At 44.0% G+C, this 22901-nt stretch overlaps 1 protein-coding gene across 1 annotated transcript in view; it reads right to left on the bottom strand.

Moving 5' to 3' along the window:
• The window catches only part of SRGAP1 (SLIT-ROBO Rho GTPase activating protein 1), a 133285-nt gene that overhangs the window by 5048 nt on the left and 105336 nt on the right, over positions 1-22901 (bottom strand). Inside the window, exons 10-21 of the mRNA XM_066634383.1 lie at positions 22787-22871; positions 20314-20341; positions 18421-18454; positions 16358-16418; positions 15170-15247; positions 11065-11199; positions 9490-9595; positions 7427-7651; positions 5222-5301; positions 3081-3261; positions 1280-1414; positions 603-948 (exon numbers count right to left, since the gene is read on the bottom strand). Coding sequence (XP_066490480.1) covers positions 603-948; positions 1280-1414; positions 3081-3261; positions 5222-5301; positions 7427-7651; positions 9490-9595; positions 11065-11199; positions 15170-15247; positions 16358-16418; positions 18421-18454; positions 20314-20341; positions 22787-22871 — 1494 coding nt within the window. The remainder of the gene's footprint in view (positions 1-602; positions 949-1279; positions 1415-3080; positions 3262-5221; positions 5302-7426; positions 7652-9489; positions 9596-11064; positions 11200-15169; positions 15248-16357; positions 16419-18420; positions 18455-20313; positions 20342-22786; positions 22872-22901) is intronic.

Here is a 22901-nt window from a genome sequence, read left to right as displayed (position 1 = left end):
GCAGGAGGAGGCTAGCAGAATCAGCTTCTCTCTCTCTCTGCACTCTCAACCCTCAATATGTCTGCTGTCTCTTGATTTTCTGTCTGACCATTCAAGGCTTCTGCTCTCGCACCTATATCCAGCAACCTGACCCCTGGGCTTTGGTTGCTCCCCCAAGGGTCACTGCAACATGCTATAATGCACAAAGAGTGGGTCACCTTGCTGCACGTCAGCGGCCTTGCTGTAGCGAAAGAGCTTTTAAGAAATGGGGTTGGACGACTACTCTGACACTTGCTTTGCAAGGCATGGAAGGCTGTAAAGAAATCCAGTCAGTGCCAATACACTTGCAACCACTTTCCTATATTGCAGTAGGTAGGTTAGCTACTATTAAAGGTCATGGGGTGTGCGTGTGTGAATTTTCTAACAAGGTTATTAGCTGTCTTGTGTGCCAAGGATTAAAACAAAAGACCAAACAAAAACAACACAACTCATGCTGGGTGTGTGGAAGAAGGGCAGATTGGCATACACTAAATCTGTTTGCTTAGTGTATGGCTCAGAAACCACCACTAAGACGCGAGAGCATGAGAACCTTGCTCCCTTCTATAAAAACGAACAAGACATACCTGAGCAATCGATTCTGGGTCAAGTGGCTTGTGGTCATTGAAAACTGGGTATTGGCCAGATGATGTGGATCTTCTGATTGGAGGGCTGTCCATTTTCTTCAGTGATTCGTGCCTACTAATATTGGTGAGGCTGCCATGCCCTGGTCTCCGTCTTCTTTCTGGACTGTCTGTATTGAGGTTGCGATTCTGAAGGACAGTTCGAGAAGTGCTGTGGCCTGGTGCACTTGGGGAAGCCAACTCCAGTGCGGAATTAGCCAGGGTGTGTGGCGGGTGAACCGGACAGTGGCCGTCACTGGTCCTGCCAGGACGTCTTCCAGGAACCGACAATTCGGCTCTCTTGCGTTGCCTGTACATATATGAAGAACTCCTGTCACTACGTGACCAAATAATTTGCCAGTGAAGTGTAGTAGTAGGAATGTAGGCTGTAAAGTAAGTCACCCATTCAAATGTTACCTCAGCCATGCAAACTCCAGGTGGCCTTAGACAAGCCAGTCTCTTCTCAGTCTCAACCTCCCATCAGCAATAAAACTGTGTATCGTAAACAGTTATTGCAGGAATTCCTGAGATCGTTTATGTGAATGAAGTGCTTTGACACTCTCAAGCACTACGTAAATGCCAAGTACAGATGCTGACACTGACAGAAGGAAATGTAACAACTTACATCCTGCCAAACTTACCTTCCTGGATATATATCAGGATGACGATCTGTGGGTGAACTCATGTCCTTAGAGGAGGACTTGTCCTCTGTTACTGCCCCACTGCTGGTCTTGCTGTCTGCTTTCTGGCTTAGAGTGTCTGAGAACGTATCGTCCCTGAATAGGAAACAGACAATATTATTCTAGGGAAACTCACACATTTTGGGTGGAAAGAACAATCACACTCTTGATTTTTTAAAATATTGCTTTACAAATGTTTGATCACCCAAATATACAAATTTAAATCAGAAAAAAATGCTGAAAAGAAGAAAGATGATACACAGCATCCATTTTAAACAAATGTTCTTCTCCCTGCTTCCACCTCATTCCCAGATGTCTCTGGGAAAACCACAATGATCGCTATCTTTTGTAGACATGAAGCAAATACATGATCCAGTGTTGGTCAGAATGAAGATTGCGGTGGAAAAATTAGGAAACTCTCTGGGGACAGAGAAATATCGTCACCAGGACTTCGCTTTAGAATTTTGTTTCTAATTTCAACTAAATTTCATTTAGAGGCGGATGCTCCTAAATGATATTTTGCAGTCTAAATGATGATTGATAGAGATTATGTGGAAGAAAACATCAACATATCAAATTAAACAGCAACTTTGATGCTTTTAGCAGTCTAGCAGTGGAGTAAGATTTTTTAAAGGAGAAAGCTCTTATTTTTATTTAAATTCAATTCTTAAAGAGATACCGTGTTTCCCCAATAATAAGACCTATCCCGAAAATAAGCCCTCCCCTTACTGTGTAAGATTCCTCTAAAATAAGCCCTCCCCCGAAAATAAGCCCTATTGAGATTGCTACTGTAGTGAAGGTGATCCCCTGCACTACACGCTACATTACGGTACCCTCTGTATGCACCGTCCCCCCCCCCGGGTGAAACGCACGCCGCGCTCCGAGCTGCATCCAATCAGAGCTGCAGCAGTGAGCGCGTCATCCTGTTCTTCCCCAGTGATTTGCTTGCTGGCGCCATTGAGAGCAGTGCCGCGGAGGAGAGCTGAGGCAGGACAACATTAAAACCCGGTATGTAAGCGGGAGTGAGGGGGCATGATGGAGGATAAAAGAAGAACTCAGGAGGCATGATGGAGGATAAAATAAGCACTCAGGGGGCATGATGGAGGATAAAAGAAGAACTCAGGGGGCATGATGGAGGATAAAAGAAGAACTCAGGGGGCATGATGGAGGATAAAATAAGCACTCAGGGGGCATGATTTGTTCACATTTACCTGTTTATTAAAATTGCTGTCAATGTTCATTAAAATAAGCCCTCCCCTGAAAATAAGCCTTCTGGTGTTTTTCTGTCCAAAAAAAAATAATAAGACAGTGTCTTATTATCGGGGAAACACGGTAGCAAAAAATGATATTGCACTGTATATTTATGAAAAAAATTTATGTGCACTGCAAATGACACAGAATTTGATACTGAAAAGAAAAAATGGTTTGAATTTAGAGCTGTGGAACAAAGAACTCTCACTACTGCAGTCTTAGATTTAAGTTTTGTCTTTCTCTAGCCTTCTTTGAGCAGAATCCCTGCCTGGCGTCTCAGTGAGAAAGAGGACAGTGTGCACACATAGGAAGAATAGTGCTTCTCTCTGGGCTCAGCAAACCATCCCAGAGTCCCAAGAGTCACCCCATCCCCTGTGGGTGTCCAGTGCCCCATCCCAAGGAACGTGCTATACAGTTTCAAAACTAGGGTTTGGAGAACTGCTGCCAGGGAGGTTCGTCTGGTCTACGTTCAGTATAGAAGAGGCATTTCATTTCCATGAGCTGTGCTTACATATCTTGAACTACGATGTACTGGTGAGGTACAAGGCCATCAATTCCGTTATGTCTTCCTTCCCACCAGTCATCGGAAGCTCGATGATACAAAAGCAAGGAGGCGCCTTTTTTAAAGGAGAGCTCTCGCGCAGACCTTCCCACATAGTCAAACTTGGCAATCGCTTCTATCGGTTCACATTCTGTGAAGGAAAGACAAACCAGAAGACCTCACACCAGAAAAAAAACAGTTTCAGAAGAAAGCAGCAAGAAAAGGTAAAAAAACACAACTTGAACTGCAAGTTACACACAGTGGGCACCCAGTACCTGCAGGCTTGGCATCTATGGATGCTAAGCCTGTGCCTCAGAGGGCCTCAAGGATATGACCAGAAGCCACTTAGACCCACACTACAGCAGCCCCACACTAAAGCCCTCCAAGTCCTACCATGATTTGAAGCTGTTTCAACAGCCCCACCCCACAGTGCTATTTTAATAAAGTCATGAATCTTTTCTTTTTTTAACAACTTTTATTAAAATAGCACTGTGGGGTGGGGCTGTTGAAACAGCTTCAAATCATGGTGCCCTCCCCCTTGCATCAAATTTGCACGTAGCTCAAGTTTGATTCTAGATGCATGGATAAGTCGAGAATGAGTGTACTGTCAGTTGTTGACCATTAAACACTAATATTCCAGCTTAGAGGACTTCTTTGTGCTGCTTTTAACAATGAAACTCTGGCCCAAAGACTCTGGAAGAAGCACTGTTATCAACTTCACTTCCTCAGGCTCAGGTCATTCTGGTATCAAGGCACAACCGCCTTTTGCAGACTCCATAGAAAAAGCCTTAGTCGTGTTCTGCAATCAGTGCAAGAGAAAAACGAAATCACTCCCCTCTAGTTGTTCCTTTTGAATTACAATTAAAAAATCTATTTACTTGACTATTCTCTATTTCCTTCCACCTATATCTAGAGATAGCATAGTATGCCAATAATATTAATTATGTGTGATGAATTCCACATCAGCAATTATCCATCTGTTAGGCACTTCCTCAGAAAATTCTCTCCGATTTCCTCTTGAAACAGATATCATAAACTATTTTATTTTTATCTAACTAGAGCAAAATAAATTCTAAAACCCATTAACTGTTGTGGAAGAGGCATTATTTTTTGAAAATAAACACCCCAGCCTTATCAGATAGTTCTTGGACCAATTTTCTGAAAGGCTGATCAAGTGAGAGTGTTTCTGGGACCAATTCCCAGAAAAATATTTTGCTTTGTGTTTCAGAGTAAAATCAATTTATTAGCAAGGCAGCTGCAGGCTGCCACTCCATACAGAACAACTCTCCATTCCTTCCTAAAACTTGCAGCATCCAACCGAATCTTGGCAACATAATAGGATGGCAAGTTTCCAGAATCAATATGTGCTTCCATAAAGATAAAATTCAGTGGAAATATGGTAAAAAGCATCTCAAACAACCCCAAATTCTATACTGATACTACAAACCACAAATTCCACAATTCTCCAAACCCTCACATTGCCGTATCCTTCTTTGTTTTTGATCCCTCGCCAGTTGACCACCTTTGTTTTTCACCAAGCTTTTTAATACAGGAGTACAACTTTTTTCTGTGGCCGACTGTGTTGCCAGTTGGTCTGTTGCTTTTAAGCTATTTTTTTGTTATAGTATTTTTGTATTGTTATTTTAATGCCTTTATTATTCTGGTTTTGTGATGCTTAGCCTCTTTCATTGCTCCATTTTCTGATGTGAAAATCAGGATACAAATGGTTTTCATTAAATATCTGCTGGTTCCCTCTCCCCCCTGGCACACAATAAAATGGACCCAGATTGGTCATGCGGACCACAGCGCAGTACATAACAAAGTTTAAATGGCGCTTGGACCGCAACCATCACCAGAAAGTCATTTGTGCTGCAGGCTGCAGAAACATTTCATCAGTTCATCCTGTGACTGTGTTAACCAGGAAAGAAGCAAGGAAGCAGCTGCCAAAGACAGGCAGACTTAAAAACAAAGATGATATCCCAAAAACACCAATTTAGTACATCATGCCAGAAATTCTTCACCGAAACTCAAGGCAATGAGGAAAACAGGACTTCGTCCATGAATCCCCAACCAACATTTTAGGAGGGAAACAAGGCCAGCGACAGGCCTACCATCTTCACTGGTGTGTGGCTCGGTGCTCGCATCCAGGTCCACTTCTTCCACCGTTCCATGTTCACTGTAAGGGCTGTCGCTGCCGAGATAACCAGGAATTAATATTTCATGAACGGACACACTGGAAAACACAGCACCAACTGCTTCTGAAAATACCACTTAACACTTTCCATTAAGAAAAAATGCTGCCATCATCTTAAATACTTCTGATAGTTGTTTAGGCATTTCAAGACGTCTTCATGCCAGACAATCTGCAGACCATCATATATTTTTCTTTCTTTCCAACTGACACCTTCATTTTTGAGCTGGATAACAGCCTAGGAACATGTGCTTGCAGTCAGGCAGGCAGTAATTCATATTTACTGCCTGCCTGATGAAGAGTTGTACAAGTCACCAGAAGTCCTTCTGGTTAAACATATGTGGTTAAACACATGTCTAACCAGACAGCCATGTCAAACATCAAACACAGCTTGAGGACAGTGGCGACTGGGAACAGAACAGCACTGGAAGGGCAAGGAAAAGGGGGTGCTTAATGCTTTTCACATTGGCTATTTATGCTGCTCCAGTTAGCGGAGAAAGATTTAAGGACCTTCTGACTCTTTCCTCTGCAAGCAACTTTTGATTTAAAAAATAACCTGGGTAATGTTACATGCATGGGTGTTTGTCACCTAGTTTGACCCCAAGTACCAAAGCCTTCTAATGTTCCCTGATCCTTAATACTCTGCAAGGACAGAAACAACATGAAAACATTCCATTTTACACCTTTACAAATAATTAAGTACCTACATTAATTAAGTACCCCTGGGGGCTGGGGTTAAGAATAGGCCCTCAGTTTGGCTGTACTTGTCGTAAGAGGTGACTAAACAGCCACCGGGCAGATGGGACTCGTCAGACTGGGAAGGCAGCTCATCTGAGAGAAGGAAAACTCTGATCCCAAACCTCCACTGCCTCGTGGCTACATCCAGTTATGGAAAAGGCTTCAGGAGTCAACCTCGAGGCAAAATCCGCAGCCGGAGTCCCTGAGGCAGTTCATGGCTGAACACAGTCACGTTCTGGCAACTCCTGCGACGCCGCTGGAACCAACCGTATTGGCCTCTGCCTTTCCATTGGACCATTTCAGCGACGTGGAGAGGGGGGATTTGCTGCATGGGTAACAGCCTATCCTCCATACCTGCTTTACCCAGGCTTCACGCACTGGAGAGGACATTCTGTTCCAGAACCACCATTCAGAGCGTGACACCATAGTCTTTCGAGACTGAAGGATGCCAACAAAGTACCTACACCAAGAGTGGCAACAGGCAGACACAATATGCAGGAGCATGACAGGCACTAACTGGAAGAGAAAACTAGTAATCCTATTTGCAGATATCCTAATTTAAAAGCTTAACACCTAGCTTGACCTGACTGGCTTTGGATTCTCTACAGGCAGGGTTAGCAAACAGGGGTCAGTTACAGAGTGCGATGTCATCATTTTTTGGCACATTAGAAACCATTTTCTAATCACAAAATGGCCTAAAAACACATAGTAAAAGATAGGTGGGGAAACTCTTTTAAATATCACTTAAATTAAAAACATCTAGGCTTCAGGAATCAGATAGATTTAGGTCGGATCAGGTGGGAAGTTCACTTCTTCATGGTAGGACAGATTCATCAAACATCTTAATGGTTGGCAATGTAATTAATAACTATGCACATTATGCTCAAAAACATCTTATTTATATTTAAATGTACAGGTCTCTACATGGTCCTTACAGAGACTGACAAAATAATTAAAAGCCTAACCATCCACTTTAAATTTTTAAGAAATAATGGAACAGTCCTATACCTAAAAACAGATAAAATAGCAGCTTGTTGCAGAATGACTTTTGGGAACTCGAAAAGCCTGGGGGGATACCATTTGCCACCTCAAATATAGGCTTAAAGATTTCATTTTACACAACATGTAGTCATTTGTGCCGAAAAAATTGCCCATCCCTGTTGAAATGTAAAGGGAGTTGTAACGCTCCCCATCTTTTGCAATCATTAAAATGGCTTAGACACAATAATTTATTTGACCTACTGGAATAGAGCTACTGGCATTTGTATGATTTTTCCCCATGAGAGTCTAGTGTGAGGAGAAACTTTACAGAAGCTGTGAGTCATTCATACATAGCTGAGCCAAGGTGATTTTGCTAAATGACTGAAGGACAATTCCTTTAACTCACCAGAAGTCACCCCCAGCCATACATTTTTCATAAACTGGGCCATCAAGCTCCTTCGTGTCTGGGAAAATGGTCTCATGGTGAATGATGATAGTTTTGATTACTTCATTCACATGGGCCTGGCATGACACCTGCTCTTGTATGTCTGGAACAGGCATCAGTGTTGGGCCAAAACAGATGGCCAGGTTATAAGGATCCATCATGTTTTCATCACTGTACTGGGAAAGGCTGTTTTAAAGAAAGAGACAGAAGAAAAGCGGGTATTTGGTCCTTGAGTGACCTTCTAAACAAGAGGGATACTTCATCTGCTCTCACAATATTACTCACCCCCCCCCCCTCCATTTTGCACAGGAATATCATAAATACACATTGATGAAGAAACGTTTTCCCAACTAGCAATGACATGAAGTACAGGCTACTACTTGTGAAGAAAGACTATGAACAGTCAATGGAAAGATACCAGTGATTGATAATAATGCTGCATTTGGATAAAAAAATTAAACAATGGGTTTAAACAAGAATATCAACAACTTGGGAGAGGATTCAGCAGTGAGCAAAGATAATGACCTGGGCTGCCAAAATATTTAAGCAGGCCACCCCAACAGTCTTCAAGTATCTGAAAGGTTGCCATAAATATGAAGAGGGAGAGTTGTCCTTCTCGGATCTTGAAGGAAGGACTAGAGCCTATGAGCTCTTTAGGTTACACAAGACTTGGCAATCATGGCACTTGCTTAGTTCTGGTTGTTTTCTTCACTGTAAAGTGCAGCCTGGGACAATGTGGACTGGAGCCCTCCCACTCCTATGAACACTAAAACACAAATAAACACACCAGCATCTATAGGGTTAAATACATAATTAATGCCATGTCTAACTTTGGCCCTTAATTTCATGTCATAGAACCAAAATCAATGTGATAAAATTGTGTATCAATGTGATACTGGCCTCAGTAACTGAACGACCAACATCTTTTCCTTTTTCAGAAAGCAGCCATAGGCCTCCTCAATTTTGATGGGAACTGTGGCACTCGGAAGCTAAGCAGGGTCAGGCCTGGTTAGTACTTGGATGGGAGACTGCTTGGGAATACCGGGTGCTGTAGGCTTATACCATAGTCTTTCGAGACTGAAGGTTGCCAACCATGTGGCACAGGGGAATCAAACTCTTTCCTGCCTCATCATAGCCCCGATTTCCCTAGTAGCAGAGGGATAAACTTATCGGAGCAACAACTGTCCTGATAAGTTTTCTTCTTCAAAACAACTACCAGTTGCAGGAGCGTGGGCAAATCAGCATGTAGGAAAAGACTTCACCTGTACTGTGGCCCTGATCCAAAGCAACCCTTCTCTCTTTCACAGCTGTTCTTTGAAAAAGATGTTGGGAGAGGCAGGTGGGAGTGGGGGGAAGGGTGGAATGGGGGGCAAAACTGGGTGGAGAAGGGATAGAAGGGGGGCAGGGATGTTGAAGGAGGGAGTGAATCTGGTGGCGATGATGCATGCTGAATCTTATCCCCTGCATGGGCAGTAGAGAAAATAAGCCTCCTCACTCCCTTTCTCTCCTTGGACTCACACCAGCAAAAGAGCTGGTGCAGTTCCAAGGAAACCCAATGGGGAAAGGGACGCTTATGGAGGTGTAAGGGGATTTAAATCCCCCTTCCCCTCTGAAGCCTCCCAATCTGCCTCCCCCTCGTTGGAAACACTGCACCTGTTTTTGGCAGGGCTGCACCAGTGGGGGGGGGGAGGGAAGGATAGGATTTTGCCCTAATTTTCTTGATCAGTAGAATGCCTTCTGACTGTTCCATCTTATCTGATCTGGCAGGATAAATCCGAGGCATGTCTCTTACCCTGCTATCTCCTTGGGAGTTGCACTGTGATATGATGCAAAAACACTGACCTTTTGTTTTACACTTCAACTCTCATTCCTCTTACTGCAACATCTCTCAGTTAACCTAATTTCCATTTGTTTGAAAATCGTAGCTCTGCTGTCAATCAGAATATTCTCTTCTGTGTTAAACCAAAATATACATTTCACAAGAACTGTCAATAGTATTTTGATATGAAATTTAGGGTACTTACTGGTTGAGGAAGGCAAAGAGATATCTCAGCACTATAAGGACTGATCTGGGCAAAGTCAAGAGGAGTTTACGTATATGAAGAGCCCTCTCATAGAGATTTTCTATTCCTGCAACATATAAAGAGACAGTTCAGGTTTTATTAGCTATGTGAAGGTGCAGAATGTGGCTTCCAGAAGTGTGCAGTGGAACCCTTTCTGGAATTTTCTGTCATTACTGTTCACCTGATCATGCTCCAACCAACAGCAAATGCCCAACTACACTCTAAGCTTTGGCTCATGATTAGAACAGTCTAGATCAGTGGTCTTCAAAGTGGAGACAACTGCGAGATGGTAAAGTCATCCCTGGCATGGATGGAGCTTACCATTTTGCCCTGGGGGCCTCCAGATCACCCCGACCTTTGCGACAGCCAGCCAGCCAGCCGCACATGCCCAGAAATCCAGTTGCAAAGCCAGCTGGGGTGAAAGAGTCCAGAAATAGCTGGCAAGTGTGATGATCGGGGGTGATCTGTGGCACGAACAGGAGGCTCCCGCAAGGAACCGAAAGCACCATTCACACGGGGGAGGGACTGGGCAGGGTGCTGGATCTGGCCCGCAGGCCTGAGTCTGGGGAGTCCTGGTCTAGATCAGTGGTTCCCAAACTGGTGGGCTGCAACCCACCAACCTAACTGGAAGATGACCATTGCCCTTCTAGGGGAGCGGCCCAAAAATGACTGCCCCAATGGTGCTGCAGTAATTGTGCTTCCACCGTTACCAAAGGACTTTTTAATTTACGTGGGGCATAGGATCCGGAGGGCGTGGGGGGACTCACACTCCCCTCTGCAGCCCTCCCTGCTGCCTACTTCTAGTTTTCAATAAACAGAAGAAAATTCTGCCCCCCTCTTGATCAGAGAATTACAATTCCAGGGAATCTTCATCCCTAATTCACCAGAAGCATTTTTAAAGAGGATTTTCAATCACCTTGGCACAAGATTTTCAGCCACCATGGTGGCACTCACAAGATGATGGCACTAACACCGGAACCCTACGCACACTTACCTACAGTAAACCCCAGTGAACACAGCGAGACATACAAACAAACGTGAATAGGACTGCACTGCACAGCAGCTTAAAGACAAGTATGTGTGCTTGAAGCGGACAGTCATTTGGAGCCTTTGTGTGCAGGAACAAACATCTCTTCAGTCTCAAAAATACCACTGGTGGTATTTCGCCGTGTGTATCAGATCCACTGAAGGGAAAGGTACTGGTGTATGCATCACCAGCAGACTATTTGCCACGTGATATTAATCCAAAAATTAATAATCTCAGGATGTTTGAATAAAAACAGTTTAGAGAATTTTAGCCAGTCAATATATTTGAATGCAATTAAAGGAATTTCCTTGGCAAGTAGAAAGGACTATGGAGAGAAAACACAACATACGGAAGTTCAAATTATCTCCTGGGTACAAGCAAGATGACCTGCCTGCCATATGAGGAACAAGGAGTTCTGTTGCACATGCATCCACCTGACTGAAGGGAGCATGCCCAGAAAGATGTCTGAGCACCTAATTTTAGAGAAGATAAAGTGAAATTGAACTTACGGACATAAGAAATAAGATCATTAAATCTTTCCTTAGGAAAGACAGGGTTCTCCAGCCCTCGGAAATAGAGCTTCAGTACTCCAGCAACTGAGTTAATGTCATGATTACTTTGGTCATCTGCCAAAGGATTTTCACCTGCAAAAATAAATCAGGTTAAAGACTTCTTGGCAGCCTGGCTGAGCAGCATTTTGTTACACAGGATCCTGAGCAGCATCAACAGTTAATGACCAATTTAGTGACTCCAATCTGTGATTAAAATGAATGTGGTAAAACTAAAACCAGCCACCCCCTTGATTATTTAGCTTAGCAGCGCCTTGTGTCCTCAGTCAGAAGGACTATACCGGGATACGCATGCCATGTGGAATGAATTGAGCCTATTTCTGGACGAAAATCTTTTATTCCATGGTAGTCTCACTGAACTAAGTTGTACTACCCTGGAGTAATTGAACTGAGGACTGAAAAGTTAGTTAAGTCTGCCTTTAGGGCCATTCTCAGTTGTGCTGAATATGAAACAAATACAGATTTCTCCAAGCTGCACATCTTCCTTTGAGCTGAAAATGTAATTAAAGTAACTAGAATCCAGGCCATTTAAGAAACTATGTGAAGTTAACCCCTGCTAACTGGGGAAGAGGCACTTTTCAAGTGGGTTCTCCTCTTTTCTTTATCAGGGGGAGAGTAACTGGCCCTCCTCACCCCAGCAGTGTCTCTTCTAGTGGTTGCCTGCTGGTGATCTTTTGCTTCTTTTCAGATTATGAGTCCTTTTGTGACAGGGAGCCATCAGTTATTTGATTTTTCTCTGCAAACCGCTTTGTGAACATTTGGTTGAAAAGCGGTATATAATAATAATAATAATAATAATAATAATAATAATAATAATAATAATAATAATAATATTTGGCTAATAATAATTTGGCTAATAAAAATATTTGGCTAATAATACTAACAAGTTTGGCTGTACTTGTCGTAAGAGGCGACTAAACAGCCACCGGGTAGATGGGACTCGTCACCCTGGGAAGGCAGCTCATCTAAGAGAAGGAAAACTCTGATCCCAAACCTCCACTGCCTTGTGGCTACATCCAGTTAAGGAAAAGGCTTCAGGAGTCAACCTCGAGGCAAAATCCGGAGCCGGAGTCCCTGAGGCAGTTCATGGCTGAACACAGTCACGTTCTGGCAACTCCTGCGATGCCGCTGGAACCAACCGTATTGGCCTCTGCCTTTCCATTGGACCATTTCAGCGACTTGGAGAGGGGGGATTTGCTGCATGGGTAACAGTCTGTCCTCCATACCTACTTTACCCAGGCTTCGCGCACTGGAGAGGACATTCTGTTCCAGAACTACCATTCAGAGTGTGACACCATAGTCTTCCAAGACTGAAGGATGCCAACACTAATAATAATAATAATAATAATAATAATAATATCCAGAGTTCTGCTCGGTACTGGGATGACAGAGAATGGATTCTAAATGCCAAACTCCATTGGGGAAGACCAGGACTAAATACGTGCTTTTCAATGAGGGCTGCCAACAGATTCAAGTGTTCTTGGGAGGCCTGCTTGTTTTGATTTTAGCTAGCTGATTGACAAATCAACCTACTATGGCGAGAACTTTAGTACCTCCTTGCAGATCCTGTTTAATAAAGGTAACAATTATTTTTTATGATTTAATAATGTGACAAGTCCTTTAATCTTTGAAAGTAATTGTAAGAACTCATCACCTGAATCACAGAAACACCAAATGGTTGACATCACATGCTTTTAGTACAGGACATTTCAAAGAAAAGCAGGGTTGCAATTACCCCTTGCCAATTTGGCGGAAGGAACAGCAACTACCCCAGATGGGCAGGCAAATGAGTAAGCAGTGGGGGTGGAAGTCCTGCACTGCCAAAAACAATCCAGTTCTACAAAAATTGTGCTGTCTGTTCCTCCCAGACCTCAGGCCAAGGGAAGAGACGACGACAGCAGGCACCGAGAGCCCGTCTAGCCAGAACAAGGACCGGCCTGCTGTGACAGCTGGGATGGCATGAAGAGGGAGAGAGAGAGAGGGAGAGGAAAAAGTGGGGTGGGAGAGAGAGATGGATATACAAGGATGGTGTGCAAACGTCAAAATCTACATATTTATGCTGGGTCTTGTGCCTGTTTCACAGACTGCGAAAGTGAGGTGCCAGCAAGAGGACAGGTGCAAATGATTTTCAAGCCTTCCTGATAACAGCCCTTTGAAGAGCAAAGTCCAAGAGTTTCCCACATGGTGGGATCACTGAAAGGCGGCAGTCCCTGCCTCTGGCATAAACAGGGGCAAGAGCAGCAGGGCTCCTGTCCAGTGGACTCCTGTAGCAGTGGCCCTTTCCCTGCAGCTGCTGGCCTCGCAATGCAAGGGCCCCAGTAGGCCTCAGTTCCCTATAACCAGTACAGGTGTGTGCCACTTAATGACCTTCCGATTAAGGACAACAAAGCACAACAAAGACGCTCTTAATGAGACAGTCAGGTCTCCCATAGCCTGCAGCAGAGTGTCTCTTTACACAACAAAGAGGCTCTTAATGCAAAGAAGAGGAAATCTACCTCCAGTAGTCTGCCCAGCCAGCTATTGTTTGGCAGGGAGTGTCCGTTTACACAACAAAGGTAGTAGACTGGGCTGAATGTTTGCTTAAGGACAGAGAACCTATCATTAAGTGATGCACACCTGTATAAAGTCATAACCAGGATCTCTTGGTCAGTGGGCACAAGTGTGTGTGATCCCTCTACTCTTACCATTAACAAGCAGGATGAGTACAGTAAGCCACCTGGTTTCTTAAAGATCTCAAACACTGTTGTATGGTAAGCTGTACCTGCTGAGAAATTCTCCTTCACACACTCCTAGCCCTCCTTCCAGCAAAGTGAAACAAAATGGCAGCCAGAGTATTTGGTTCAGCAGTGCTTTTTTTAAAACAAAGAAAATAGGGGTCATGGCCTCCCCCAGTCCCATCCTAGAGCAAGTTTTACTACTGCCACCTATTTAGTTCCACATTCCCTTCAGATCAAATCCTGACCCTCTTAAACTCAGTGCCTTTCACCATCTTTATGAAAAAGAACACTTCTTCAGAAATTGTAACAAGCAAAGGTTGTCATGGCAGCTTAAGCTCACTGAATACGACACTTAGCATCAAAACTGGATTGCTCTGGCAGCCGCACATTCTCTACCATGCTCTGGCTTAAACAGGGGCAATAGCAGCAGGGCTCCTGTCCAGTGGACTCCTGTAGCAGTGGCAAATGCCCCCTTTCCCTGCAGCTGCTGGCCTCACAATGCAAGGGTCCCAGTAGGCCTCAGTTCCCTCCTGGCAGCCGCACATTCTCTACCATGCTTCAAAATTCTGTCAACCTCAGAGCTTTGAAGAAGATATTTCTGAGCTAGACAGCCAGGCACAACAGACTGAATGAATGTTGACTTTGACAGCTGCTCTGTGTTGGGCAGCCCAATCCTATTTAATAGTCCAATCCTAACCAGTCTAGCACCGGCAGAATGAGCGGTCATGCTTTCACCAGCACCAGTCAAAGACCAGCGCCCACCAGAGCAGGTAGGAATGGGAGCGAAGAATGGGGTGGGGAGGGAGCGGATCAGGTCTGGGAGGGACAGGGACAGTGGCTACCATCGTAACCTATCCCCCTTCCCAGGCCCGATTTCCCAACACTGGGCTGCTTGGACTTGTGCTAGCAATTACGGCCAAATAGCACAAGCTTCCAGTACGTGGAAAGTTAGCACAACCGGCACTGGTGTTCTACTGACATCCTAGGAAGACTGCATCATACGGCTTGACCAGGGACCCCAATGCCTTCTAAGGCACTTTTGGTTTCTCAGTGTAACCAGAAGTCATGTTTTTCGAGCTATACAGCTCAGTTTGAGCCTGGCAGAGACTGGGGATGGATATCCTCGGCCTCAGCTGAGCTCAGACTCCCCTCCAGAGACAAGTGGAGCACAGCTCCCCTCACTTCCGGAGGGGCACATGCAGGGGTGTGTGTGCTGGGGGGGGAGCCCTGGACACGATCTGCAGATAACTGAATCCATGGATATGGCCCCTCCTGTACTTCTCTATTAAACAGCTTAGAATAGTGGGTTTGGAACAAAATATAATTACCTCTCTCAAATGAGTTTTTAATATCATTGACTTCCACCTGGGAGCCTGACACTCTGAAAATGCCCTGGTGTTGAAGACCTGAAAAAAAAATGTAATAAGGTCACACGTGCTATTAAACGGGTCCAAAGACTCAAACTATTTCAAAGGGAAAAAATTACTATCACATTAAGATGTATCTTTTCATTTTGTTTATATCCTGCTCTTTTTTTTTAAAATCTGCAGGTCCTCCTACTGATTTTTAACACTGTATTTCAAAATGTCAACTTCTTATTCCTGCTGGTCCTACCCTTCAGACTGCCCCGGGGAGGAACCCGTGCTGGAGCCTGCTCCTCCTGCTTCCCACAGCTACCTCCTTGTTTCTGATCCACTACTGTTTGTTTTTCACCTAATTCCATTCTTACTCTGCCTTTCCTCAATCTTGCTGCCTTTGTGTTGTGTCCTCCTGTCTTGGGCACGTGCAGTTCTTGCAAACTGTTCCATATTCTCACCACAAAGTAATTGAGGGGGCTGCCATCTTATACACACTTTCCTAGGACTAAGCCCCACTGAACAGAATGGGACTCACTTCTGAGAAGACATGCAGAGGATTGCACTGTAAGCTGCTGGGTAGCCCAATCCTAATGGGACCGCCCATGCCAAAAACAGCCACTGCTGTATCCTCAGTGGGTAGAGAGGCATCAGAGGTCTCCCCGATGGGGCTTCTCGGATCTGACCAACTCAATCCCTGGCGCAGAACTGAGTACCTCCATGTAGGGCTTGCAGGCACAGATGGGGGACAGGATCTGGCAGCAGCCTCTGCCGCCACCTTCAACCCCCTCCTGGACCTGAACGGCCTTCCTCCCTGCCCTCCCCCAACCCGCAGTGCCCCTCCCTGCCTTCCCTGACCCAGAATGCATGTCTGCCACTTGGCAGCAGACTCAACACTGACAGCTCCCGGATCCTTTCTGACCGGTGTGAAGGCCCAGCGCCCACCTTCACTGGCCTCCGTGCCAGAGCCTCCCTCCTTCTGGCCACCGCAAAGTGCTTTACACCACTTTCAGGATGGCCATTTCCCCTGCAGTACATGCAAGACTGGTTCTGCTGAAGAGCAGGAGCAAGCCCTTAGGTCAAGATTAAACCTTCCTGAGTCCTCTTCCTGTGATCAGGAAGTAATTCAAAAATTCAGAAAAAGCACAATTTAGAACTTACCATACAAGTTGATAAACCGGATACAGCTTTCTACTATTAGGGGAATTACTTGCCCTGAATCCTGAGGAAAAACAAATCACCAACAATATGCTACAAATAATGACAAAGAGATTACCTCTGTGAATAGGAATTATCATTAGAGAGCAGGCTCTTACAGTCACAAACTCATAACAAACTGTAAATACAAGTCTGGCCAGAATAATACTTGCACAAGAAATACACTTGGAACATCAAAACCTTTACTTATATATATATTTTTCCCGAACTGATTTATGTTTCTCTGTTTGTCAGGGAGCAGCAAGCAATGCACAGCTAAACAGTGCTTATGCTGTATATGTTTACTGGGGACCAAACAGCTAGTTAGACCTGGCAAGTCTCACACCTTCAAAGAGGGGACTGGCTACTCACCAGTAGTGACAAGGAAGCCATACTGAAAATAGCAAATCTTTCTAAGGCATCTGTGAAATGCTGTCAGCTTCCCTCCCCAAAGCCCACATATGAGACTGGAAATGTGATTATTTGTATCTTGTGTTGGTTCTACCCTTAGAACATTGTTCTACCTCATTTTTAATAACATCTATTACAATGTTGTGTTGCTATGGCCTATGACCAAGACAAATAATAACTGAACCTTTTACTAGTAAAACAGCTACTTGGTCAGCGAGCCGATCTAGTCTGGAACAGGGCAGACAGCCCATTCTACATTGCTTCTCTCTAGGCAGTGCTAAGAGCACTTCTGCAGGCTATTCAGGAGAGAGAAACAGAAATGCTACCATCTTCCAAAATTAATATGCATGATTCTCAATATAAAGCATAAATCAACTTAAAATACATGAACCATATTTCCTGTTAACACACTAAAATCTGCAAGGAATGTAAAAGAGCTAAAGGAGGAATGTTTGCAGTAAGAAATTCAGAGATTAAAAATACATGCATTAATCCATTTCTGCCACAATATGAGACTTGATTCTGTCTGTTAAAATTTCACACTTATCTATTTGAATGCCAGTCCTAAAACCCACCAAGGAGCTGTCTGACCAGCTTATGAGGAAATAACTGAAAGCAGGAATCTGTTTCCCAGGGCTACCATGACTCTTTTCAATGCCAGGAATTGACACAATAGGTTTACTATTTAATCATTATTTTTTAAAATACAGATGATCCCTATAACCCCTGCTAACTGGGCAAAGAGGTACCTTTTAAAACAGTGCCCCCTTATATTTAGCAGGAGGAGAGCAGCTGTCCCCCTTCACACCAGCATGGAGTCTCTCCAGTGGCTGTTGCTGGTGTCACTTCTCTCTCTCTTTCTCTTTTTTTTAAGATTGCTAGCCATTTGGGGACAGGGAACGTTTGATTTATTTTACTGTGTAAACTGCTTTGTGAACTACTTCACACTTACTGCGAAGTGAAAAGTGGTATACAAGCATTCTTAACAACAACAACTACTAATACCATCACCACCACTTCTCTCACAGGATGAAAAACATTAGGGGAGGGGAACAAGATAGACACAATTCTGAGTCAACAAATGTCAGAATAGAAAGAGTTAAGTAGCTCTTCCTCCAGCTGGTTGTCCCCTCATGATTTCAGTGTCATTTTTGTTAAAATAAAAATGTCGGGAAGAATAAACACAGAAGTGCCTTTCATTGCAGTTTGGCTCTAATTTACCAGCAAGTAAGAGTTCTTTGTGCTCACTTCCTGCCCCCACAATACATACCACATGAAATCTTTCTGGAGGCTCTGTCACTACATGACGCAAGGCAAAGCAGTCACTCTCTCTTTCTCAATCGTTTTCACACTCATGGTCTCCTAAGGTTAGTTATAATGCTTGGTCCTCGACCAGAATTATTTTAGCTCTTCTAAATTAGAAACTACTCAAAAGTCATCATAATGGGTAGATGTGATAGACAGAGTGTTTGTATCTTGCAAGGAACACAAAAGAGAGAGGCCAGGCATTTCTGTCCAGCCCCCAGCTTCCCACCCCGCAGACATTACACCTGGGGGTCTTTATAATGAGAATGGAAAACCAGACAAAACTAATGGAGCATTTTCATTTCTTGTACCTGATGTCTGCTGTGGGAATTCCTTCTTCCTCGGCTGTGTTAAAGATAAAATACAGACAAACAGGGTGAAGATTGTAAACACAGAAGTCGCAAAATACTGAGCAGGAGTTTCTAAAATTTATGTAGCGTTAAGAACTCTGAAAGTCATTGGCAAACAAAGTTTAATTCAACTAAAACTTTGACCAGAACATTTTGCAGTTTCATCTCCTTCAAACAATCTGAAAAAATCAATGAAAGAAAGCCCCTTATACCAACCAGCCTCTGAATTCAGCTATTTAATTATTGTGAGGATATTCTATTCTTCTTCCTCCCTGACTTCAGCAAGCATTATACTGAGCAGAGAGGCAGAAAGACTCCCAGGATATATTTGAACTCAATGTACTCAGATTAAACCAGAACACCACAGCCTCTGCTCAGCTACCACCACTGGCTGGTGCCAGTAACTTGATGAACAATTCCAAATCATCGCTGAGCAACCTATAACGTGTTTACTCAGACGTAAATCTAATGGCAATCAATTGGGCTAACTCCCAGGAAAATGTGTACAGGGTTGCAGTCCTAGCCTTATACTCTGATTTAACTGTGGGCTGTCTGGAGTTGGGAGGAGATCTTGAAGTCTTCAAGAAGACTTCACCTAGCACACAGGTCTGTGTGTGGACAAAAGAGTTGGGAGTTCAGGGAAAAGACCCTCATATGCCCCTCTGAGTCCCTAGGAGGAAAGGTGGGTTGATGAGGATGAGGCTCACACGACAGCTAAACAAGGGGTGGCAAAATTACCTGAACAGTATAATGGGGGGGGGGGGGAATAGCTTTCACTTCCATATACAGGGCTGGCCCAAGACCTCCTGATGCCTGCAACAGCTTGCCAAGAGCTGTCCCTCCACCCCAGGATGTTCCAGGCTCTGTTCTTCCTACTCTCCAGTCTCCTAGCTCAACATTCCTTTCCTCTTTGACTCTGTTCCCCGCTTCCTTCTCTCATTCAGGGAGTGCATGGGGGGGGGGGTAATACCCTCCACAAATCTGTACATTTCAGCTTTCTCAACAAAATGCCTATTCAAGGGGATATCACCTATTAAAACAAAACAATATAAACATAACTAACTGGTAAATCAACAACTCCCTAGTCTTTACGGCCCATTGCAACTAAGGCTGCAATCCTAACCTCACTTTCCCGGGTGTAAGTTCCACTGAACACAACAGGACTTACTTCTGAGTAGACCTGCTTAGGATTGTGCCCTAAGTCATACATAAAATAATTACATGGTCTTCCCCCATTTACCCTTGGCACATCCTTCCTCTACCATCTTTTTGGTGCCTGTTTCTAGATGTGTCCTTGTGAGAGACGTGTCCTTTTATCTGCCCTAAGTGCCTTCACTACATAAATAATAACTACAACAGTTGTGGGACCTGGGAAGCCCAAATGAAGTAGGTGTGTCCCCTCCTGGTGCTTTCCAGATTCAGGATATGACCTAGAACATAACTGTGGTGAGGGCTTTTTACCCTCCCACACAGGGACCCCTCAGCAAGACTTCCTTTTCTGTGCATGTGCAACCCAGCTGCAGCTTTCCCCCAGTGCATTCCAAGCAGACACAATCTACGCACATAGATTGACCTGGGGTAAGGAAGCTGGCTCTCCTGCTCCGGAATCCAGAGACACCTGCCATTGCTACTGCATAGAATATGCACAGGGATCACACGGGGAGAACCAGCTGTGCACAGGAGGTAGATGCCAGTGGCAATAGGCACCTCTGGTTCTTGGAGTCATACTAGATGCAGACACATATGTGCAAAATGTATGGAGGAATGACAGCAATTTTTTTCTGCAGTTTATGAACTTCATTATCTTTGTAGATTTTGACAACACAAAGAATGTAAAAGCTTTCAGTTTCTTACCTTGTGGTCATGTATTCTGCTTTATGACCTAGAGGGTATTAACAAATAGTGAAACAATCATTTGAAAATGGTTTTCCTATTTATTTACTTACTCACTAAAGTTTTACTCTGTGCTTCTTCCTGGAAGGGGACCCAACGCGGCTTATAAATTATCAATTTATAAGAATATAAAAAAATCATAAAAAACCTTGAGGTTTCCTACACTTCTGCTGTCATGATCTTCTGTCCTCAGCCATTTTCAGCTGCAACTTCCCCATCTATTTCACACAAGATTTATGCTTGCATGCGGAGGGAATTGTTCCCCATTTTCAGCATGACTTTTAAAATATTCAAAAGCAAAACGGGTACAAAGTACCATTTCAAAGCGTCTCTCTTTTAAGAGCAAAGGGGTTTCAGGCTCTAAGTTAAGCAAAAACAAAATTTCAAGCCGTCTTCCCAGTCTGTGTGTGCAGATTTTAATGAGCTATTCAAAGTTCAAATAAAGAGAGAGGGTTGCCAGGCCTGGGTGGCACATCGCCAGAAGCCACATAATTTAAAATGCATCCTTATTAGCTGTAGCGGCAGTTAGAAAAGTAAACATTTAGAATCATGCCATATAAGAATGTGTTAACTTCAGATTAAGTAAAATGCATTGCATCTTTCCTGCATTTTCATGGGCACCGCTGAGCAGCTCTGTGCAAGTCCCAATGATGCGCACATGGAGGCTGTACCAGTGCATAGCCAAGTACAGAAAAGAGCAATCAGAGCAGTGGCATAGCGAGATGGGCTGCAAAGCACTATGTTTTGTGCAAGTGGTGCCCTCCTCCCCTTCAGATGGGGGGAGCAAAATGGAGGTGAATGACAGAGAAGACCCAGAGAAGAGGTGAATGCCTCCGCTTTTATGCCCAGATTGGCTCCAAAGGGGAGGGGCCGCTTGCATCCCACAGTGAAGCTCTCTGCAAAGTTTAGTGCTTTGCATCCCCTCTAGCTATGCCACTAAGGGTTCAATCCTATCCAATTTTCCAGTTCCGGTGCTGCTGTGCCAATGGGGCATGCACTGCATCTTGTCATAGGGCAGCAGTCGCAGAGGTCCCCTTAAGGTATGGGAACATTTGTTCTTTTATCTTGGGGCTGCATTGCTGCTGCATTGGTGCTAGAAAATTGGATAGGATTGGGCCCTAAATCAGAGATTCATAAAATGATGTTATTCAAGGTGCACTGGATTCACAAATCAGTAGATACTAGTTCAATAGTACCCCAAATTAACACAACTAGGGAAATTAAGTTCCACAGGACAGAACAGCCACCTCGGGTGCCCTCCAAGAAAGGCAGATTACAAATCAAATAAACAAATAAAATAAATAAACATGTTTCTGACTCATTCATACAGCAGCAGGCCTAGTGTTGGGCCCACCATACAATCATGCAAACAGGCTTTAAAAACTCTTAACACTATGGCCCAGTCCTAAACTCTGATGAGGAGAAAACCGTGGGATATATCTGTGCAGAGGGCAGGGAATATAGTCAGGTAGGTATTAACTTCTGCGGGTAGCAGACATTTTTAAACTCATTTTTGCAGGCTGCAACAGCATGATTATTAATCCCACCAGGGAAGGCTAATTTTCTGTGATTCATGATAATACAAGAAATCCCACTGTTACAAGAATTACTCTACAAGGAGCACATCTTGGAATGCAAGGCACGTCTTCTCAATAATATAATGAGCAATGGTACACAGGCGGTTGCCTACAAGGCTTTGGAATGCATTCTGCTAATTATGAGGCACGATTCCAGCCTTCAGGGAGGGAGTTAATAAGTACTACAGCAGAAGATGCAAGGTAATGCTATTAAGAAAGAGAGATACCACCACTCCTAGGAGTTATAACATAGAAATATTTCATACACAAAATGGGTCATATGCGGCCTGGCACAGTGGGATGGCTAATTCTGCCAAAGCACCATTTTTTTCCATTGCAGTCTTATTTCATCCTCCCTATTAGGGTTTTTCCCCTCATTAGTTACAAGTACTAGTTATGTTTCCAAGACCAATTGTGATGATCTAATAAATTATTTACATTTCTCTCAAGAAGCTTTTCTGTTCCTTTTCCAGCAAAAGATAAACAAACAGCACAAAATCCTCTCTGCCTCTCACAGATCCCCTGTCCAGAGTAAAACAGAACTATTAAAGAATTAAGCTTTGAATTGTTGCTCTTATATGCACACACAACACAACAAAAAGCTCTGTTGGCCCTGGCCTGCATCACAGAAGTGATTCCCAAACTGTGTGAAATGCTTCCGCTATGCATTCAAGTGCGCGCCAGGGCCAATGGAACCGGTCGCGCTGAGACTCGTGACCCAGAAGCAGTTTCTGGGAGTTCCCACTACTGCTCTGAGCCACTGAAGCCAGCACAGTCCATGGTGCTTCCTAATATTTACCCACAGTAAATATTTTAATTATAGTGCAGTGCAGTGCAGTTTATTGTGAATTAATTACCTTCTCCAAGCGTTCGCTGCAGTAAATCATGCTTTGCTTGAAGCTTGGTGATGAGGTTACTTCCCTCCAGGTACTCTCTGAACTTCTGCAGAGGGAACGATCAATGCATCTGATA

This window comes from Tiliqua scincoides, chromosome 7, assembly GCF_035046505.1.
Source record: "Tiliqua scincoides isolate rTilSci1 chromosome 7, rTilSci1.hap2, whole genome shotgun sequence".
Taxonomy (NCBI): Eukaryota; Metazoa; Chordata; class Lepidosauria; order Squamata; family Scincidae; genus Tiliqua; species Tiliqua scincoides.
The sequence above is the reverse complement of the archived record's forward strand: the minus strand, read 5'-3'. Positions and strand labels throughout refer to the sequence as shown.